The sequence below is a fragment of the Hetaerina americana genome, unplaced genomic scaffold (genome assembly GCF_022747635.1).
Source record: "Hetaerina americana unplaced genomic scaffold, ioHetAmer1.1.p SCAF_79, whole genome shotgun sequence".
Taxonomy (NCBI): Eukaryota; Metazoa; Arthropoda; class Insecta; order Odonata; family Calopterygidae; genus Hetaerina; species Hetaerina americana.
The window spans coordinates 1,026,592-1,044,748 of NW_027287416.1; the positions used below are offsets into that span (position 1 = coordinate 1,026,592).

The window sequence follows — 18,157 nt, forward strand, 5'->3', positions numbered from 1 at the left end:
GACAAAGGAGATTTTCTACCCCCGGGCAATGCAAAAAAGATGAACCATTACAGCCTAGGCACACCCGGAGAACGTCACAAAACTTAACGCGCAGGAGGCAGGGGATGGAGAAAGAGAGAGGGAAATGGAGCTCACTCAGTCCATTTACTTTCATTTCGGCGGAGAAAGTTTCTGTTGGTGAAAAGAGGCGGAAAAAGTAAAACGGGGTTTTGTGTAACCGAGATACCTACCAAATGGATGGGTAGTTACCGACGTAATTTGTGTGAAGCTGCCAATTTCGGAAGAACACAAAAGAGTTAATTTCCGCGATATAACCAGTGCTTAGCTGGAGCCCGAGGCACTCGAAGATCCAGGAAATGATTTCGTTCATGGGAGAGGATAAGCAAATAGGAAATGACTCGGAGGATAGGATGTTCCAAGAGGAGGACACTTGGGGATGGAAGCGAAATATTCCTAATTACAGGCGACTCATGCTTGATCGTCCGTGAGGATTGTTTCTCGCATGAAAAATATTTTGCCCTCTTGACGTGCTACGTACCTAAGAGGATCGGGGCAAGGGAGCGCTGAGGCGAAAGCGGAGAAGTTCGGGGATGCTGGAGAAGGTTATAAGAAGAAAACCAGGGCGGTCCGTTAGTTATTCTCCTTCCAGCCCTCCGCTGAGATAAAAGGTGAGTCCAATTTCCGAACATACCACTCACGGATTACCACCGCACAGCTATTCACTGATTGTTAACTGTTGGTCGTGTGAGTACATATAATTAAGCAGTTATACCTCCTATAGTGATCCCAACTTTCTCACATCTTAATTTTAATAACAGCCCATCGTAATAGGTCCATCAATTTCGCATTTATTTGTTAGGATCAGCCGATGCTTCATCGGAAATATCTAACGCATTGGTGATTGAACGTGGAAAAAATTAAACGATGTGTAAAATAATTCTTTACGTTCATAAAGGAAGATGACGCATTGAGACAAAATCTGTTGCAGATGTGGTGCAATATTCTAGCAAATGATTCGTTTCGGTAGATATTACATCGCTAGCAAAACCGATGGTCTCGGGTTCGAATCACGTCTGATACGTGATTGTTTTGCGAAGGGATTTTTCGGAATGGAATTTACCGCGCGAAGTGACCTCAACAACCGCAGCATAAACATTCCAATTTATGCTACTTCTACAGAACATTATGCATTCATAATCACTTAAATGAATATTCGCGTGTAATTGCTACAAAGAACATATAATTGTCCGCATTCTTAAATACTATCCCGTTATTAATACGAGCCGAAAATATGAAAAGGCCAATTGGCAATCAAAAAATTGGTCGATATTCACAGGGAATTTGAGAAGCAAACAATTCCTTATGAAAATCTGTGTATAAAAGAATAGCTTATGGAGTGATGTAAGAATTTATGAAAAATGAGTCCCTAGCATAATTGAAAGAAAATCAATCGCAGTATCCGATCTGTGGGACTTGCTTGTTATTTCTTCTCAATTTCACCAAGAAAAGGAATGAGACTTCGAGAAGAGAAGAAAGAATGAGAAGAGAACTGGCAATTTCTCTTGTTAATTGTACTCCCACTTTTATCGGTGGTGACTGCATTAGAATGAAAAATGACTGGCATAAAATATTTGTTAAATGTCCATTCTTTACGCCTAAGTCTGGGTTTAAAGCATTAAAAAGATAATCGTGGGTAGAATAACGAAATAATAATATTCCGTATGCAAAAATGCTCAATTTTCATTGCCTGAGTATTCGACTTAAAAATAGTTGAAAAGAGAAAATTTACGGTTAGACCATCGACAGGTGACTCAAATCCTCCAATATTTCGAGCTATGAATATGTAAAACATAAATTAGTTCCCCTCAAGTCGTAATCTTCAATTATTATACCCCATAAAGCCCCTAATTACCAACCCTTTCTTGATGCAGTCAGGAAAATGGATTTCCGGATAAATGAAGTGGAAGGTGTTACCCAAGGAGATCGACGGTTCCTGAAGCACATCAACCACGACAAGTATGTGAGGATAACGACCAGTGAAAGTGAAAACCAGCCGGGCTGCATGCTCCCAAGAGGTTTTCTCGAGATTGCTGCGCGAATACGAGAGATGGAGGTCAGAGAGAATGATGTTTGGATCTTGTCCTATCCAAAATCAGGTGAGTTTCAACGGAAAATTATGTTAATAATTTAGGAGCAAAATTAAAAAAAAACTACGTATCCGTGCACGGGATCGTGGAGATTTTAAGTGTTCGCTAATTAAGGATCATTTCCGATAATACGAGACTCGACTTACGCTTACCCCACTTGAATGACTCTTAGCTTTGTGATTCAAATAAAATGACAGAGTAGACATGAGGCAACAGGACGGGAATAATTGTGATGTAACAGCGAAAACAATCTACGCATAGCATACGTTTAAACTTTGACGGACTACCACGAAAATCATAAGGCGCGCGTTCTATTGATCTAACAATGACGTCAACAGCCGAAGTAAAAACATGGCATAATACATTTTCCGATGCATTAAACGATAAGGAATTAGTCTAGGATAATTAGTTCTTGGATGATAACTCAAGGAATTTTAATACAAAATTAATACCATGCTCACTTGGAATCTTTACTTAGATGCGTCATTGTTTCATGCTTTTTTCTTTTATTTTTTTCCTTTTGATACCTAGTATATGGAAAGGGTTTAGAAATTTATACAAATAACCTAAAACCTTTCTCCGTCTTGATTTAATTTGCCGTTTTATATTTTTTTAGTTAAAGGTACAGGATAAAGGTAAAGGTACGTATTGAAAAATAATTTAAGAAATGCCATAAATCCGGTTTATTAAAAAACCGGTCCACTAAGACCTGCGGGTAACACGTTAATAATTTTACCCGCAGGTTGCAAATTCTTATCCTGTCTGTGGAATTGGTGTTATCTTGTGATGTAGGCAACGAATACAAAAAACAGAATTCACAGGCCGTTATGTCCTATTTTCACAGAATTTTAAAAGCCAAAATATACTAAATGTTCGATTTAATTGAATCAGAATTGACATACGAAGTAATTCATCTTCACCACCCGTTATATAGTGTCGGTGAGAGACGCGGCTTTGCATCCCGCTAGCTTTATATTTAGTCTTTCTGGAAGAGGCGAAACCGATAGCTAAATGAAGGCTATTGAGTACACGGCCTATCCAACACCATGCGCACGAATATCAACGGATTTGTATGCAAAAAATAATTGTTTTAATATCCAACATTCTTTTCATTAATCCAATCGAGATTTAAACGCTTAAAACTAAATACCTCATAGCTTAGCTTGGATGCCCTGTGCCCTGCTCTTGGTAGGCATGCCTACGAGTGAATCGTTTTATTCAGTGGTTAAAAAATGAAAGGCTTTCACCGATGAAAATGCAGAAAGGGGATTTGACCTTACGTCACCGCTCGGTACACTGTTGTTCATGCTTCCTGCGTTCACTCCCGGGTAATAGCGATGCTTAAATCGCGTGTCGAATTCAGTCAAGCCGCTCGGCCAGAATGAGTGGGTCTTCAGCTTGCCTTTGGCTCGGAGCCGTCGGGACCTGCCTCCTGGCCTGAAGCTCCATAAATAATACCAATTTCGCCCCACAAAGATTTCACCTAAGTCCTGATTTTCACATTTCGATCCCTCATACCTTCATTTATTGAGTCACTTCCGTTTTTTCATCATAGCATGTCTTGAATATTTTTTCTTGTTAAACTTCTGTTTTTTCGTGATTAGGTTTTTATTTCAAAGTACTTTCCATATTTTATCTATATATGCTATTAACCTTTACGTACTCATTCATCATTTACTTTTACCTAGTGCATTATCGATTGAAGACGACCGAATTTTATCAATACATTTTTCTATCACTATTCTTCCTAGATGTAGAAAAGCTTCGGTAGGCCATGCCCCATACAGGTTCCAAGAATTGAACATCAAATATTAAACCTGCGATATGGAAAATTAATAGAAATTTCTTGCATGGGTACAAAAGCACTTGCATATATTTTGATAAACTTGTGTATTATTTGAAATTGAAAAAAAAAACAATATCGGTGCAGACTCATTGGCCGCTAAACATGGGTCAGTCTTGGGCACTTAGGCTGTTCAAACGTTTATCATTACTCTCCATGTGCTCGGGATGGCGTTAATACTAGGGTCGGTGCAATCAAATGTCCGCTATGCAAGTATCAAAACATTCCTGCAGTTTTAGTTTTATATGCTCTCCATGAAATACAAGGTGTGATCAAAAAAAGACCGGACTGATTTTATTCTGCGTGAACAGTTCAACGGATCGAAACGAGACACATTGCGCCATCTAGTGACACATCTGACGAATAAAACGAGAGGTATTGCGTTTGTTTACGTTTAGTTGTTACAAAGCAGCAACGGTACGTGTCTTAGCCTGTTCGTCGCCGCGTGCAAAGGCAGCAATGAAGGAGCTAGTGGAACAGCGTGTGTGCGTGAAATTTTGTTTCAAACTTAGAAAAAGTGCTACGGAAACATTTGGAATGATTCAGCAAGCCTGAAGTTATGAGTCGAAGCCAGTGTTTTGAGTGGTACAGTCGTTTTAAATCGGGCAGAACCTCGACAGATGAAGATTCGCGAACAGGGCGGCCTTCCACTTTGACAGACCCCAACCATGTCAAATTGGTGAACGATTTGGTGCGGAAAAATCGCCGTTTAACTGCTAGAGAGGTATCCGAGGAAGTGAACATTAGTTTTGGATCCTGTCAGACAATTTTGACAGACATTTTGGGCATGACGAGTGTCGCATCAAAATTCGTCCCGCGGGTGCTGACAGATGAACAGAGACAAAAACGTGTGGACATTTATCAGGAACTCCTGGATCGAGCCAATGTCGACCCAGAGTTTCTTAAAACCATCGTAACCTGTGACGAAAACTGGGATTACGGTTATGATGTTGAGACAAAGGCCCAGTCTTCTCAGTGGAAAGACCCCCATTCTCCGCGACCAAAGAAAGCTCGCATGTCCCGGTCCAATGTGAAGGTCATGCTGGTGTGTTTCTTCAATTGGCAAGGGCTGATTCATTACGAATACGTCCATCAAGGTCAAACCGTCAACAAAGATTTCTACTTAAAGGTTATGAAGAGGCTGAGGGTCGCAGTGAGCCGAAAGAGGCCGGAAATGTGGAGAAACAATTCATTGCGTTTCCATCACGATAATGCACCAGCTCACACGGCGCTGATCGTGACAGCCTTTTTCGTCAGAACCGGAACGTCCGTGATCCCGCAGCCACCCTACTCTCCAGACGTAGCTCCATCAGCCTTTTTTTGGTTTCCAAAGTTAAAATCAACCTTGTAAGGGCGCCGATTCAACTCTATTGCGGACATTAAAACTAATTGTACGGCGGACCTGAAGAGGATCCCTAAGGCGGCTTAGCAGGGAGGGTTCGAGAGCTGGAAGAAACGTTGGCAAAGGTTTGTCGTCAGCCAAGGCATGTAATTTGAGGACGGCAATTTTGATTAGCTTTATCCGTCGAAATAAACAAGTTATAAAATCAGTCCTGTCTTTTTTGATCGCACATTGTATTTTCAGACTACCAAGGCGTTCCACAACCTGTGTCCTAAAAGTGTATATTTGGACATATGTTGATCATGTGTTAATAATTATTGGCTGCAGGTGCCAGAAATTGTCAAGAAACGATTTGAATTTTCACTTCGATATCTGGTATGTAGCATAACACTATTCCGAATTAATAAAAGAAGACCTGAAGAATATTAAATAATACAAACAACTGACCATGAATTCTCTCGTTAATCACAAGTTATTGATAGTAGACCCTCCCTTAGAGGAACATGAATTTTCGGGAAAATAGAGCGAAAATGCTGTAAATAGTGGTTTAAGTATCGCTTCACTAAAATGGCACACCTCAGCAAGAACTCCAACAGTGGTGAGGTTAGTAAATTTCAGTCGCATTAAGTTCACCATTCTCATTGATTAACGGGAGGCCTAAAAATTACTACTTGAAATTTATTTAGCCAAGGAACAAAATTAAGCATTTCTATTAAGTAAAAGAAAACACAAATCCACAAACACCACAACAAAATGAACATAAAAAATAACAGGACAAAAAATATTCAGAGAACCAGATGCATAGGAAATGTTAACGCAATGTGTAAACCATTATAAAGCCATAATCTGATAGATCTCAATGCAGTTTCGGTAAATGGCTTAGATACCTAGGGGCTAATTATCAGCTTACCTCAAATGCATGTCATAATGACAGGTGGGGAACATTTCTGCGTAAAATACATCAAATACTAATTTTTACAGAATATTCGTGACATTTCCCAAGTGTCCCTGAAGAGCGACATTTCCCGAGTTTTCCGGGCTAGCGAACACCTTTTGTGTAATCAAAAACTTTTTTCCTAAAAAAATGAGACTATTATAGTTCTAGAGTTTTCTTTGACCATATTTGGCTATATTACTCTAGTTTCTGCTGCAAGCTCATTCAAAATTTTTCCCGTTACACTAATGCAAGTCCTCCAGACCCTCAAAACAAATCAAGTCCTCAGATGGAGCTGACGGAATTTCAGCTATTCTCATGCACAAATTACTTCCCAATGTGCTTCCTGTAATAACTAATATGTTTAATTGGCCTATTCTGACTGGAATATATCCCTTGCTCTGGAAACGCACCCTAGTCCGTCCAATCCCAAAAAAATCTACACCCATTAACATCGCTGAATACAGGCCAATCAGCATTTTTCCTCATTTATCAAAAGCATTCGAGAGGCTTATTCATGAACAAATTTCCAAGTTTCTCAAATGAAATGACTTATTTGATCCTCTACAATCAGACTTTCGGTCCTCTCACAGCACAGCTACCGCTCTCCTTAAAATAACAGATGACATCCGACTATCCATGGGTCGCAAAGAGGTAACAATAATAACACTCCTAGACTTTACCAAAGCCTTCGACTCTATTGAAAAAGATATTCTCTTAGCAAAACTGTAACACCTGAATTTTTCTTCCTCGTCTTTACAATGGATTCGCTAAGTAACCGAGTTCATAGAGTCACCACTCCTAATTCATCCTCTAACTGGTTTCAAATACACAGGGGTCTTCCACATGGATCCATTCTTGGACCCTTGCTTTTTCCCTGAATATAAACGGTATAAGTAAAGGCATTTCAAATTATAATCATCACCTTAATGCCGATGATTTACAAATATAGCACCATTCCCGCCTTCAAGACCCACCTAGAATATTAACGAAATTATTTAAGATTTTGCTGCTTTGTCAGTATGGGGAATAACAAATGTACTGAAAATAAACCCCATCAAAAGTGGGTCCATTATAATCAGATACCATAAAATATATTCTAAAATAAGTATTGATAAACTACCACCACAAAATTGCAAGGATCTATCATACCATACCTAAGGACAGGAAATAATTTAGGCGTAACCATGAATGGAACATTATCTTGGACTGATCATGCAATTGCTATCTGCAGAAAACTAAACTAATCCCTGCAATCACTGGAAAGGTTAAAGCACATTGCTCCACCCTTATGGGGAAGACATCCGGCGACATGAAACAATTGGAAAGGAAAAAATTTTCTTAGCGCCGACTCTCATCTAATTGCGTCGGAAAGCACCTAATATTAACCTGAAACTACGGGAAGAGTAATAGATTAAGAGTTTTTCAGCATTGAGAATACCAGCCAATTATCGTATCCATTGAGAAAAACTGCAACGAAATAACACACAATTAATGCACAACATGGGTTTGGGAGCCCCTGGAGGCTGGATGATCAACGCTTAGATTAAACTTATTGCATGGTTATCGATGGGGCAGCCATATTCATGACATATAACATACCCCAAAAAACACCTGTGAGTGTTGAAATAGCGACCAAATTATAGAGATACACTTCGAAACAGATGGAGCCAAGAATTCGTTGCTCCCTTGAACCATTCAAGATCACCCAGGAGAGAGTGACACTCTAATAAATCAATACTAATCGTGATAGTATTTTTTCGGCGGCTTCTTCCACTATTACTCCATTGCTTTTGCCAAAATAACTCCTACTGTGAACAAAGTACTTCAGATATCAAGTCTATCTGAATGTAATGATGGCGTGTCGAAACCTAGGTCGTGTCAATATCATAAAACTAGTGTGAAATCATCAAGCGTACTTCACAGTTTTTTTTTTCGTTTCCTCCGTGATGATTAGCTTCCATAAAATAAAGCCTGGAATCATTTCCTCCAGTTGTATGGGATGTTTTTAACTATGCGCATCCGGCAAAATGTTATTGTACTAACCATTGGGTGACTAATATCCTCGATCATTAACTGTCATTTAAAACTGACTCATTAAAATGAATGCTGATCACGACTGAGCACATTGAAACCAGGACTTTTTGCGTCACTGCATAGTTCAAAGAACTGGGAGACGATAATATGCGAAAGAATCAATCCCTTGTTCTCTGGAGCGGCATGCATTACTCGACCTGGAAGGTCCGTCGCGTGGGTTGTGATATTTGTGAGATGAGAGCACGGAACGAGATGCCACTCCTATTCCAAGGGACGGGATTGGAAACATTGGGAACACCCCAAAAAGAAAGAGAAAACTTCATAGAAACAAAAAAATGCTTTGATAACAGTGAATCCTGGTTACTCCAAGCTATAAGAGTTATTTTTTTTCGTAAATAATTTTTTTGAGCATTTTTTTGAAAAAATTCCTGGTTCGTTAAATTCTACAATAAAACAAACGCCATAAAGACGCTCCCTGAGAGAATTTCGAGATTATCCCGGAGAAAAGCCACGAGTAATACGAGCTAAATGGCTCTCTCCTTGAAAATCATCCAATCATCCTCACTCGTCCGTGGAGAGGGAAGCGTGTAAATTTGTTCCATGGAAGAGCGTTCAAAAGGCAAGGGAAAGCACAATGACCCTCTTGCGATCCCGCAAGAAGAAAACGGCAAATGCTCATTTCACTCCCCTATTACCGAATCTCATTTGGCGTTTCTGAACTTGTGGAAACGGAGGAAAACCCACAATCATTGTAGGCATACTTTGTAAGAATTTAACTGGGAAATGCATTTCTTTGTGATTCAAGGTACGTCCCTCTCAACCTAGATTTAATTTCTAAATCCATGTAAAGCTGAGAGTTCCATATTCATGAGAAATCTCATTCATTAAGGGGTAAATTCATTACTATACCAAAAGTCACATAGCTATCTGCGGTTTCTTTTTATAAACATAATTCAGGAAAGATCCTAAATCCCTACACGACATGCTTGACCGAGGTTAGATTCCATTAACTGGCGATCGCCCCCAGGCTAATTCGATAACCTCTGATTAAGTTTGGCTATAATCTATTGAATTAACTTGTGATCTGTCAAGTTTGTTCTTTCCTCTTCACAGGTACAACGTGGACACAAGAAATGACATGGTGTATATGCAATGACTTGGATTTTGAAAGCGCGAAATCTACCATACTTCCTATCCGGTTTCCGTTTTTAGAGTGAGTATAATTACCACAGTAACCCATGTGAAGTAAAAATGAGTACCTATATATGATGTGGTTTATTACGTATTCACGTGTTAGTATACATGATAAATGAAGAGTATTAATCTTATTTGCAAAAATATGGATATACATGCCAAGGGGAGATTGAGCTTTTTAAATGAACAGCGTATGCCCAAGTTTTTTATGCTCTGTTCACACATATACATAATAAAGACGCAGTAATATGCTCTTTCATTTGTTATTAATTATCTTTATAAGAAAATATAGTCTACTGTCATTCTATTTCAGGCTATCTACGTTTTTGACTGGGAAGAGAGGGATTCCTACTATACTTAGAGATTCCGTCAGTTACGTTGAAAGCATGGAATCTCCAAGATTCATAAAATGCCACCTACCATGGGAACTTCTCCCAAAGCAAATTAAAACTGTAAAACCCAAGGTAATATTGCTTAAATATAAACTGGGAATCGGCTCATCCATTCGTATAAAATAATTTTCAAAACCATATAATCTATGCTTAATATATTCTGTTTTTGAATTCGTTTCCATCACACATGTACTTATGTTAATCAATATTATTACTGATCCTCCTCACTCGGGCTCCATTTTGCCAAGACATCCCTAAGGGAACATCTGTTTACGAGGGACCCTATCCAATGAGGGAATTGGAAAAATGTATTTAAATTCTTTTTATATACATTTTTAATTTTATTCCATGAGACGCCAGCCCACATATGCATGCATAAATAATAACCGCATTCTCTCACGTGCTTGATACCCCCGTGAAGATCATGCCCCAAAACTTTTTCTTCCTACATCAAAAACGAGTCATCTATATTTGACAAATATGAGGAAATGGAGACAGGAATTTGAAACTAAACATGAAATTGTGAAATTATTGGCAATTTAGTTTTAAATGCTGTTTTATCAAGATAAAATTAGAACTTTCATAGATAGCAATAGATTGAAGCTACTAAATTATAGTAAGCAGATTGGAACCATCCGAGTGAAAAGTTGTTCAAACGTGCGCATGCAAATTGTACCGGTATTTCTATAATACGGACCCCAAATGCATATTCATCAGTTAAATTACAATCTGGAAAAGGAAGGAAAAGATGAATGTTGCCACAGACTACACGATGACCCTCCTCCACGAAAATTATGTTTTTCGAGAAGAATATATTGCATTACTTTTATGCACTATGGGTTTACATGAAGGCAAAAATAAGCAATGGTAAAGGAATCAGAACTTACACTTACTGTACCCTTCAGCATATATTTATTTTTTTATCAACAGATTGGTTGTGGCTCGAAACCATCGAGCTATATATGTGCTGAGTTATTATTTCATGATGAAATTCCTATAATAGGAAACACGATTTGGGTGAAAGGAATGTACGGTGTGAGGGATGAGGAAGCGTTGAGGAGGGTTGAAAAGGTGATTACTCAGATAAAAATTATGACGAAGAGAAAAACGTCTTGGATGAGACGCGGAGGGAAATTGGAGGATGCCCAGTTGATGCCTGTCACAAGACAAATTCAGAAGAGAAAAGGGAGAATAACGAGATAACTGGAGTAAAGTATACTGTAAAAAACACATTATTTTGTACTAGCAATTTGGAACACTTAAGGCCAAGAAATTAATGCCCTGGTCATATTGAATTTTTTGATGGAAGTTAGCAAAGGATGTAACAAAGACGATTTACGGCGACATAAGAGATTTTCACTACATCACCGGTTCAAACCGATGTGATTTGTCCAATTGTAAAATCGATGTAATATTTCACGATTTGTCCCTCCAAAAAACTCTTTTCATGATATATTCGAAGAAAAACTTAATTTTAAGCCAGTGTTCCACGAAATAAATGGCAGGATCGTATTAAATGCAAAAAGTGTTATTAGGGAAGAACTATGTCTTGGAAGCAAGTAAAGTGCTCGCGGAAATATCAGACTTTTTCCTTGTTCAGTTCTTCATATCGTGTCATTATAAAACAGAAATCTGCTGACATCAGCACTAAAAAGCCGATGAGAAGGGGGGAGACGCCGCGGGCTGCGTATTGACCTTCGTACTCGTGATTGATCTGTTTCGGCCACCCTAACTCCCGCTGTCACTAGCCGGAGCCCCACCCAAATTGGTTGGCTTAACGTATGAAGAGGCTGTTACTCAAAAGGAATGAGAGGAAGAAAGAGGATGGGCAAGGACTAAAACACATGCCACGGGAGGAAGTTGGACTAGAAAAGGCATCAGCAGACAGAGTAACGATTTTATTTTTAATTATGTTTCACCAATAAGTGAAGGTGACTTCTCGGATGCTGGACTGTAACAGTGATCATAGAAACTCCTCTGGAGAGGAAAATAGGAGAAAAAAACTTTTTTTGCGGAGGATTTATCAAAATCAGAACAATTTTGGTGAGAATTATTCCAAATGCATCACATAAAAGTGAAAACGGCAGGAGACCTTTTTCCGCTGATATTGACTTTCGAAGACAGTTTACTCTAACGCTCTAGTCTTGGCATGGATTAAATATTAAATTATTGCAGAGAGAAAGTTGCTTAAAGTTTCCAGGAAACGAGAATCTTATATCATGATTCAGTTGCAAAAATGGTTTAACAGACCTCCCAAGAAGTACCTGGCAAGAGCTAAGAAGACTGAGAAGTAATCCAAACAAGGAAAAAATACGCCTATTTTACAAAGTGAAAGACCCCGTTACATTAGGAATGCGACACCTTTAGGTGAATGGAGCAGTATTACAAATTTTGTCTCTGATATATTTTTCAATATATTTTTTTAAATTTGCAGTTCATTCCCTTAGTGATTGACTACTTTTTGATTTTGTAAATCAATTATTAAATTCACTTTAAAATTAAACAGCTTTTGATTGATTATTATTCGATTCATTACTTACATTCATGAACAAATAAAAGTAATGTTACGATAATTGAGGGATTTGCTAAAAGAAGCAATTGTATAAAAGCATTCAGTTCTTCATTCTGAAAGAAGTGAATCAAGGGAATTAATGTTTTACTGTACTAATCAGAAGATTTGGCAGAGATAATGCCAATTAGCAACTTGTAGTACAGGCAGTGCCTAAATTCCGTCAAAATTATTAAGAAATAACGGGTGAGTGGTCTTTTTATGTGTTCTTATATTGTTTGTCGCTTCCAAATTTTTTATTCAACACTTCTGTGTTACTTTACTTCGACAAAATCAACTTATATATATATATGTGTGTGTATGTGTGTGTGGGTTGTTGTAGTCCAAGGGGTAGAGCGTTGGACTGCTGACCGGAGGGTCCCGGGTTCGACTCCCGGGCAAGGCACGCTGCAGCTCCACACAAGCTATGTGTTTTTGCGGGTACCAGATCTTCCTGGGAAGCCATAACCGGCACACATAACTGCTCCGCCTACCCCGATATGTGAATTTCACAAGCCTTAAAATACTGGTTGAACTCCGGAAGGTCAGTTGGGCAGGTGATGGTAGAGTTACTGTGTTTATGGTTGTATATATAATTATAAAATACATATGTATAAAAAACAATTATATGATATATACTTTTATATATATATATATATATATATATATATATATATATATATATATATATATATATATATATATATATATATATTTATTTATTTATTTAATATATATTTATTTAATGGTGAAATCAGGGCTTTTCATTTAACTTCTTACAAACATACATTTAAATAAATGATATGGAAAAGTATGAACACCCGGGCCCAAGATGGAGGAGAAAAACCCACCTAATTAGGTATTGAACCCATGATCCCTGGGTTAGCAGGTGAGGAAGTCACTCAATCATGATACTACACAGACTCATTTTTAAACTTAAAACAGGATTCTAGTGAGGTGCATACACCTAAATCACTGTCCCCTATTTTGTTGTCACTGCTGTAAGTACATTAATAAATTCTGTGTAATGTTATGGCAGGCTGAATATACTTTATTCAATTCATGGTTTCTTTGTTTCAGTTCAAGAAATTTTATTATTTATGTAACTAAATATATTTAGGCTAGTTTAGTAATAGTACCTACTGCAGTAGATTTAACTTACACCAAATACATTGTCACATAATTTTACACCCAGTTTTTTTCAAACATTCACCATAGGTGTTCAGCATAATGTCATTGGAGAAAATGTAAAAACAGTAATTTCACTTATTCCATCCTTTTTTTTTATTTAGATTATTTATGTGGCTAGAAATCCAAAGGATCTATGCTTGTCGTATTACTACCAATTAGTCCGGCAGGGCCTGTTTCAGGGGCGCTTTGAAGAAATGGCAGAGTTATTTTTGGAGGACAAAAGTAAGTACATCTCATACATAAAATATATTACCTACATTAAAATGTAGCTCATTTAAACCCTCTAGTAAATGGCTCTTGCATTTTGTAATAAATCAAAATAAATCTCTAAAAATAACCTTTTTTGAATGGGTTGGTACCCACACACATTTTACTCATCAATACATCAATAAATATTTTCAGAATCAATGAGACTGAATCAAATGAGCATCCACATCACTGCTGAAACTCAATGTTGATATTTATTTCATAAAAGGATGAAACAATAGCCATATCCATCATCTTAATTCTTGAAAAATTATAAAAACACAATTATAAACCACTATTAAGTATAAATAAGTATATTGTATGGACTTAAAAGACTGCAATAAAAATCAAATCTGAAAAAAAAGTTTTTGCAATCATAATTTAGCGTAGGTCTTACTGATTTTAGTCAGATTTATCCCACTTTAACGCTGAAAAATAAAATTTCCCAACTCTAATATCCTATTGATTCTTGCACATTTTTGTATGGGACCACATTTTTTTCCTGGATTTGAATTTGGCTCACCATTTTGGAATTTTCAATATTTTAAGGTTGCTCTGCCAAAATGCACTAAAACCACTTATTCATCAAATTTTACATTAATGCGACATCTGAAAATGATCAATACACACAAGAAAATGTTAAGTCACAGAAAATGCTTGGAAAAAAGAAAAATATTTCAGCTTTGGTAGGAGGTAGGTTTACAAAACATTTTTTATAATCCAAAGGATAATAAAGAGGCAGTAATGCACATGAAAAATGCATCAACTACATAGAGTTTACCAATTGTATCACGTATTATATATTTCCATTTTTTGTTGTTTTTCATGATAAATGTGACGGTTGAGTGAAAGAAGTCTTCAGTAGGTATAGCTTAGCTCAGAATCATAAATAAAATACAGAACAATAGACTACCACCACTGACAAAGGCTAAATTATTGCCCTATCACAACCAAATTTCCAGGTCATTTGGTACAGGAATTCCCACACTGGGACTGGGACAAGCATCTGAATTTCAGAATTAATAAGATTAAGGAAAGATTGTAATGGTCCAATATTTTCTAAATTTTTTTCTGATATTAATAAATTTCATGCAATGAAAATTGTATGCATGCAATACACAAGAGATTTAACAAACAAAGATGAAAATGAAGTTATTTAATATAATAGAAAATGTTGCTTACTCTCTCCTCCTTATCAAGATATTTTAATTTTCTAGTTAATTGCATCCTATGAACTATTATATTCAATCCAAGTATTCCTTCAGGGCTTTGATTTGATGGTACACATTGAGCCTAGAAAATTAAGTATTTAATAGAAATGAGGCAGTATGTAATGACAGCTAAACATAAAGAAAAGATTTGTTGGGCCACAAAGTTTAAGAATCCTTTAATGTATTTTCACCAGAGAGAGGTAGGTAATTTGGTTGGTTAAGGTGAAAGGGTGGAGAGAAAGCTAGTGCTGCCAACAGCATACTCCTATCGAAAGGTGCAAAGGGCTCTACAGTTAACTCTTACATCTGATAGATGGGATACCTCAAGTAGGAATCAGGAGGGGATCGAGATGGTGCAGTGGCTATCATACTGGCTTCCCACCCAGAGGGCCCGGGCTCAAATCCCAGTGGTGTTGAATATTTCTCAGTGGTATCTCAATCCCTACTTGAGGTGCTTTGTGGAGGGTGGGCACTTTGAGTGAGTATGCCGACCGTCGGATGGGACGTTAAGCTGCAGACCCCTTTTGTAAAGAGTAGGCTAATGCCGACGCCGGGTTTCTCTCCACCCTTCATTAATTCCTGTCAATCCCTAATGGTGCAAATTACCTCAGCTGTCGGTCACCTCCCCTAAATACTACTCCTAGTAGGAATCAGGATAACACTGATAAATGCTTGCCACTGCTGTGACTTAAGCCCAGGCTCTCTGAGTGGGAAACCAGGACATAGGCACGTCATGCTTAAGGTTACATTACCGCTCTTTTAGGATATTTTTAGTAATGCAAAGTCACTCATTGCCAGTAGTGATGTATTTCCAGTTGATTCTGTAGATATTGTTGTTGGTAGTTAAATTTAAAACTTATCAAATGAAATTGGTCCCAAAAAAGATAAGTTTGTTTAAACTTGGTAATTTATTATTTCCAGTTCCTTACTCACCATACTGGGACCATGTTTTGACCTACTGGAAACATAGATATGATCCAAACTTCCTATTCCTAAAATATGAAGACATGAAAAAGGTATGGATGCAATTTTTTTTCTTACAGAAAAAATTTAATTTTTTAAATTTAACAAATGCAAAGTTTCCCTCATTGAGTTTACTCTGCTCAATTAAGGTTTCCTTCATCTAAAAATACCCTGCATAAGTTAACTTGGGAGTATCAGTAAAGAGGATATGGTAGCCTATTTAGTTGAGCATTCAACTGCCTGGAGGGTTCCATGTTTAAGAACTGGAGGTCCCTTTGAGTAACTAAGGCAGCTCCAATACTGCCAGGGACACAACTTGTCGGTGAATATCAAATGAAAATTGGGAAAAGTTGTATTTAGTTATATGATGAACTACATTTACAATTGTAGTTATCAGAAATGACTATAATAGATTTTATGAGATTAAAAATCCAGCTCCAAGCAAATTTGCTATATTTTTCTGGCCAGAAGATCTGAGTTTTTTTGCTTTCCATTCCCTCATCCTTTCAAGGTGCCACCTTCAAGTTTGAACTACACTCACAATGGCTTTAATTTTCTTCACCTTATGAGCAAATGCTACTGCTTCTTGGTTGTAAGGATTCAGCATTGCCTATATAATGTGACCCCAAGAATTTAATACATAATGGATCACTTGTAAGAGGGTACGGGGTTTTTGAGCAACTATTTGTCTATGGGAGCAACTATCTTCTATGGGATATGGGTCGCCAAATCCTGGAAGAACCATAAGTACATTACACTAGTTGAATGTCTAGGAAAGAACCCTCGGCTCTCTCGTTTTAACTTAAAAAGACTAATTGTTCTCTTTTGAAGTTTTTAAATAAATAAATAACTTATGTATACAGGTTATGAATTCATACTCATTCATGACCATTTCAATGTTTTACATTTTATGCTCTAAAGCACAAAATATCTTTCATGATTGCAATAAACATAGTGCTATCCTTGAGTATACAACACTTCCAGTGAAAACTGACCATTGAAACAGTCAATTCCTCTAAGAGTGAAATTAATGTTTAATTTTAAATGCTCCTCAAGGACAAGTAATTGCTTGGCAAAGTAAGTTTACTGCCAATTAATTTCATTAGAAATTTTAATCTACCAGCATATTGAAATTTAATTTGAACATGGCAATGTATAGTTTACATATCTAACAGGTGCTATACATAATTTTAAAAACTGTAAGCGGTAGGGCCAAATAATTGGGAGATCAGAAAATAGCAACAGGTAAAACATGATGACTTAAGTTGCCAAACAGACCCAATCATTCTGAAAAAGGTTACTAGTCAGCCAAATCAGAAAATTCAGATTGCAGGTAGGTAATGGGAACTTTAGTGATGCAGTACATTTCTAAAATTTAAGGTGTGATATTGTAGCAGAGTTTGCAAATGAAAATACGCATTGTGTAATCTTCCAATTCCACTTTCCCCAAATCCTTTCTATATCTCTGATTGCTTAGATATTCACATGAAAAATAACTCCTTGTGGAATTTTTCTTCTCCATTCAGGATTTGCCAGCTGCAATCACTGAAGTGACATCATTCCTACAGATAGAATGTTTGGATATTGAGCAATTATCTGACCTTTGCTCGCATTTAAGTTTTGAAGCAATGAAATCAAATGTTTCAGTCAACTACACATTTTGGGAGAAGCCTGAATTAATATCACTTCTTGGGGATATTAACGGCAACTTCATGAGGAAAGGAAAAGTGGGGAGCTGGAGAGAAGAAATGAACTCGGATATTGCTAAGCGGTTTGACACTTGGATTGAGAGACACCTATTGAACACAGACTTTTCATTTAATTGCTGAATCCTACGACTGTTGATAACATTTTAAATCTTAAGTACAATATTACCGGAGAACGTTTGCTATTGAAGATTAACCACGACAAAATCTGAAAAAAATGTGATTGTCAACCATTTCCTAAGGGGTGACTTCTCCTAATATGTGTATGACATTATTTTCCATTACAATGTGTGCAAATTATTTCACTATTGTGTTGTTTGGAACAAGTTTTCTGTTAAAAACATAATTATTGTCTATGAATTAAATATGGATAAGAAAACAATTTTTAAATTTATTTCTTTTG

The 18,157-nt window shown here is 37.2% G+C and overlaps 1 protein-coding gene across 1 annotated transcript; it reads left to right on the forward strand.

Moving 5' to 3' along the window:
- Positions 1-1,939: 1,939 nt before the first annotated feature.
- Positions 1,940-18,114, forward strand: LOC139697512 (luciferin sulfotransferase-like). The gene is made up of 6 exons (XM_071596244.1): positions 1,940-2,156; positions 9,417-9,516; positions 9,811-9,961; positions 13,730-13,850; positions 16,007-16,101; positions 17,575-18,114. Exons 1-6 carry the CDS (start codon positions 1,940-1,942, stop codon positions 17,875-17,877), a joined length of 987 nt encoding a protein of 328 aa, XP_071452345.1. The 3' UTR covers positions 17,878-18,114.
- Positions 18,115-18,157: the final 43 nt, after the last annotated feature.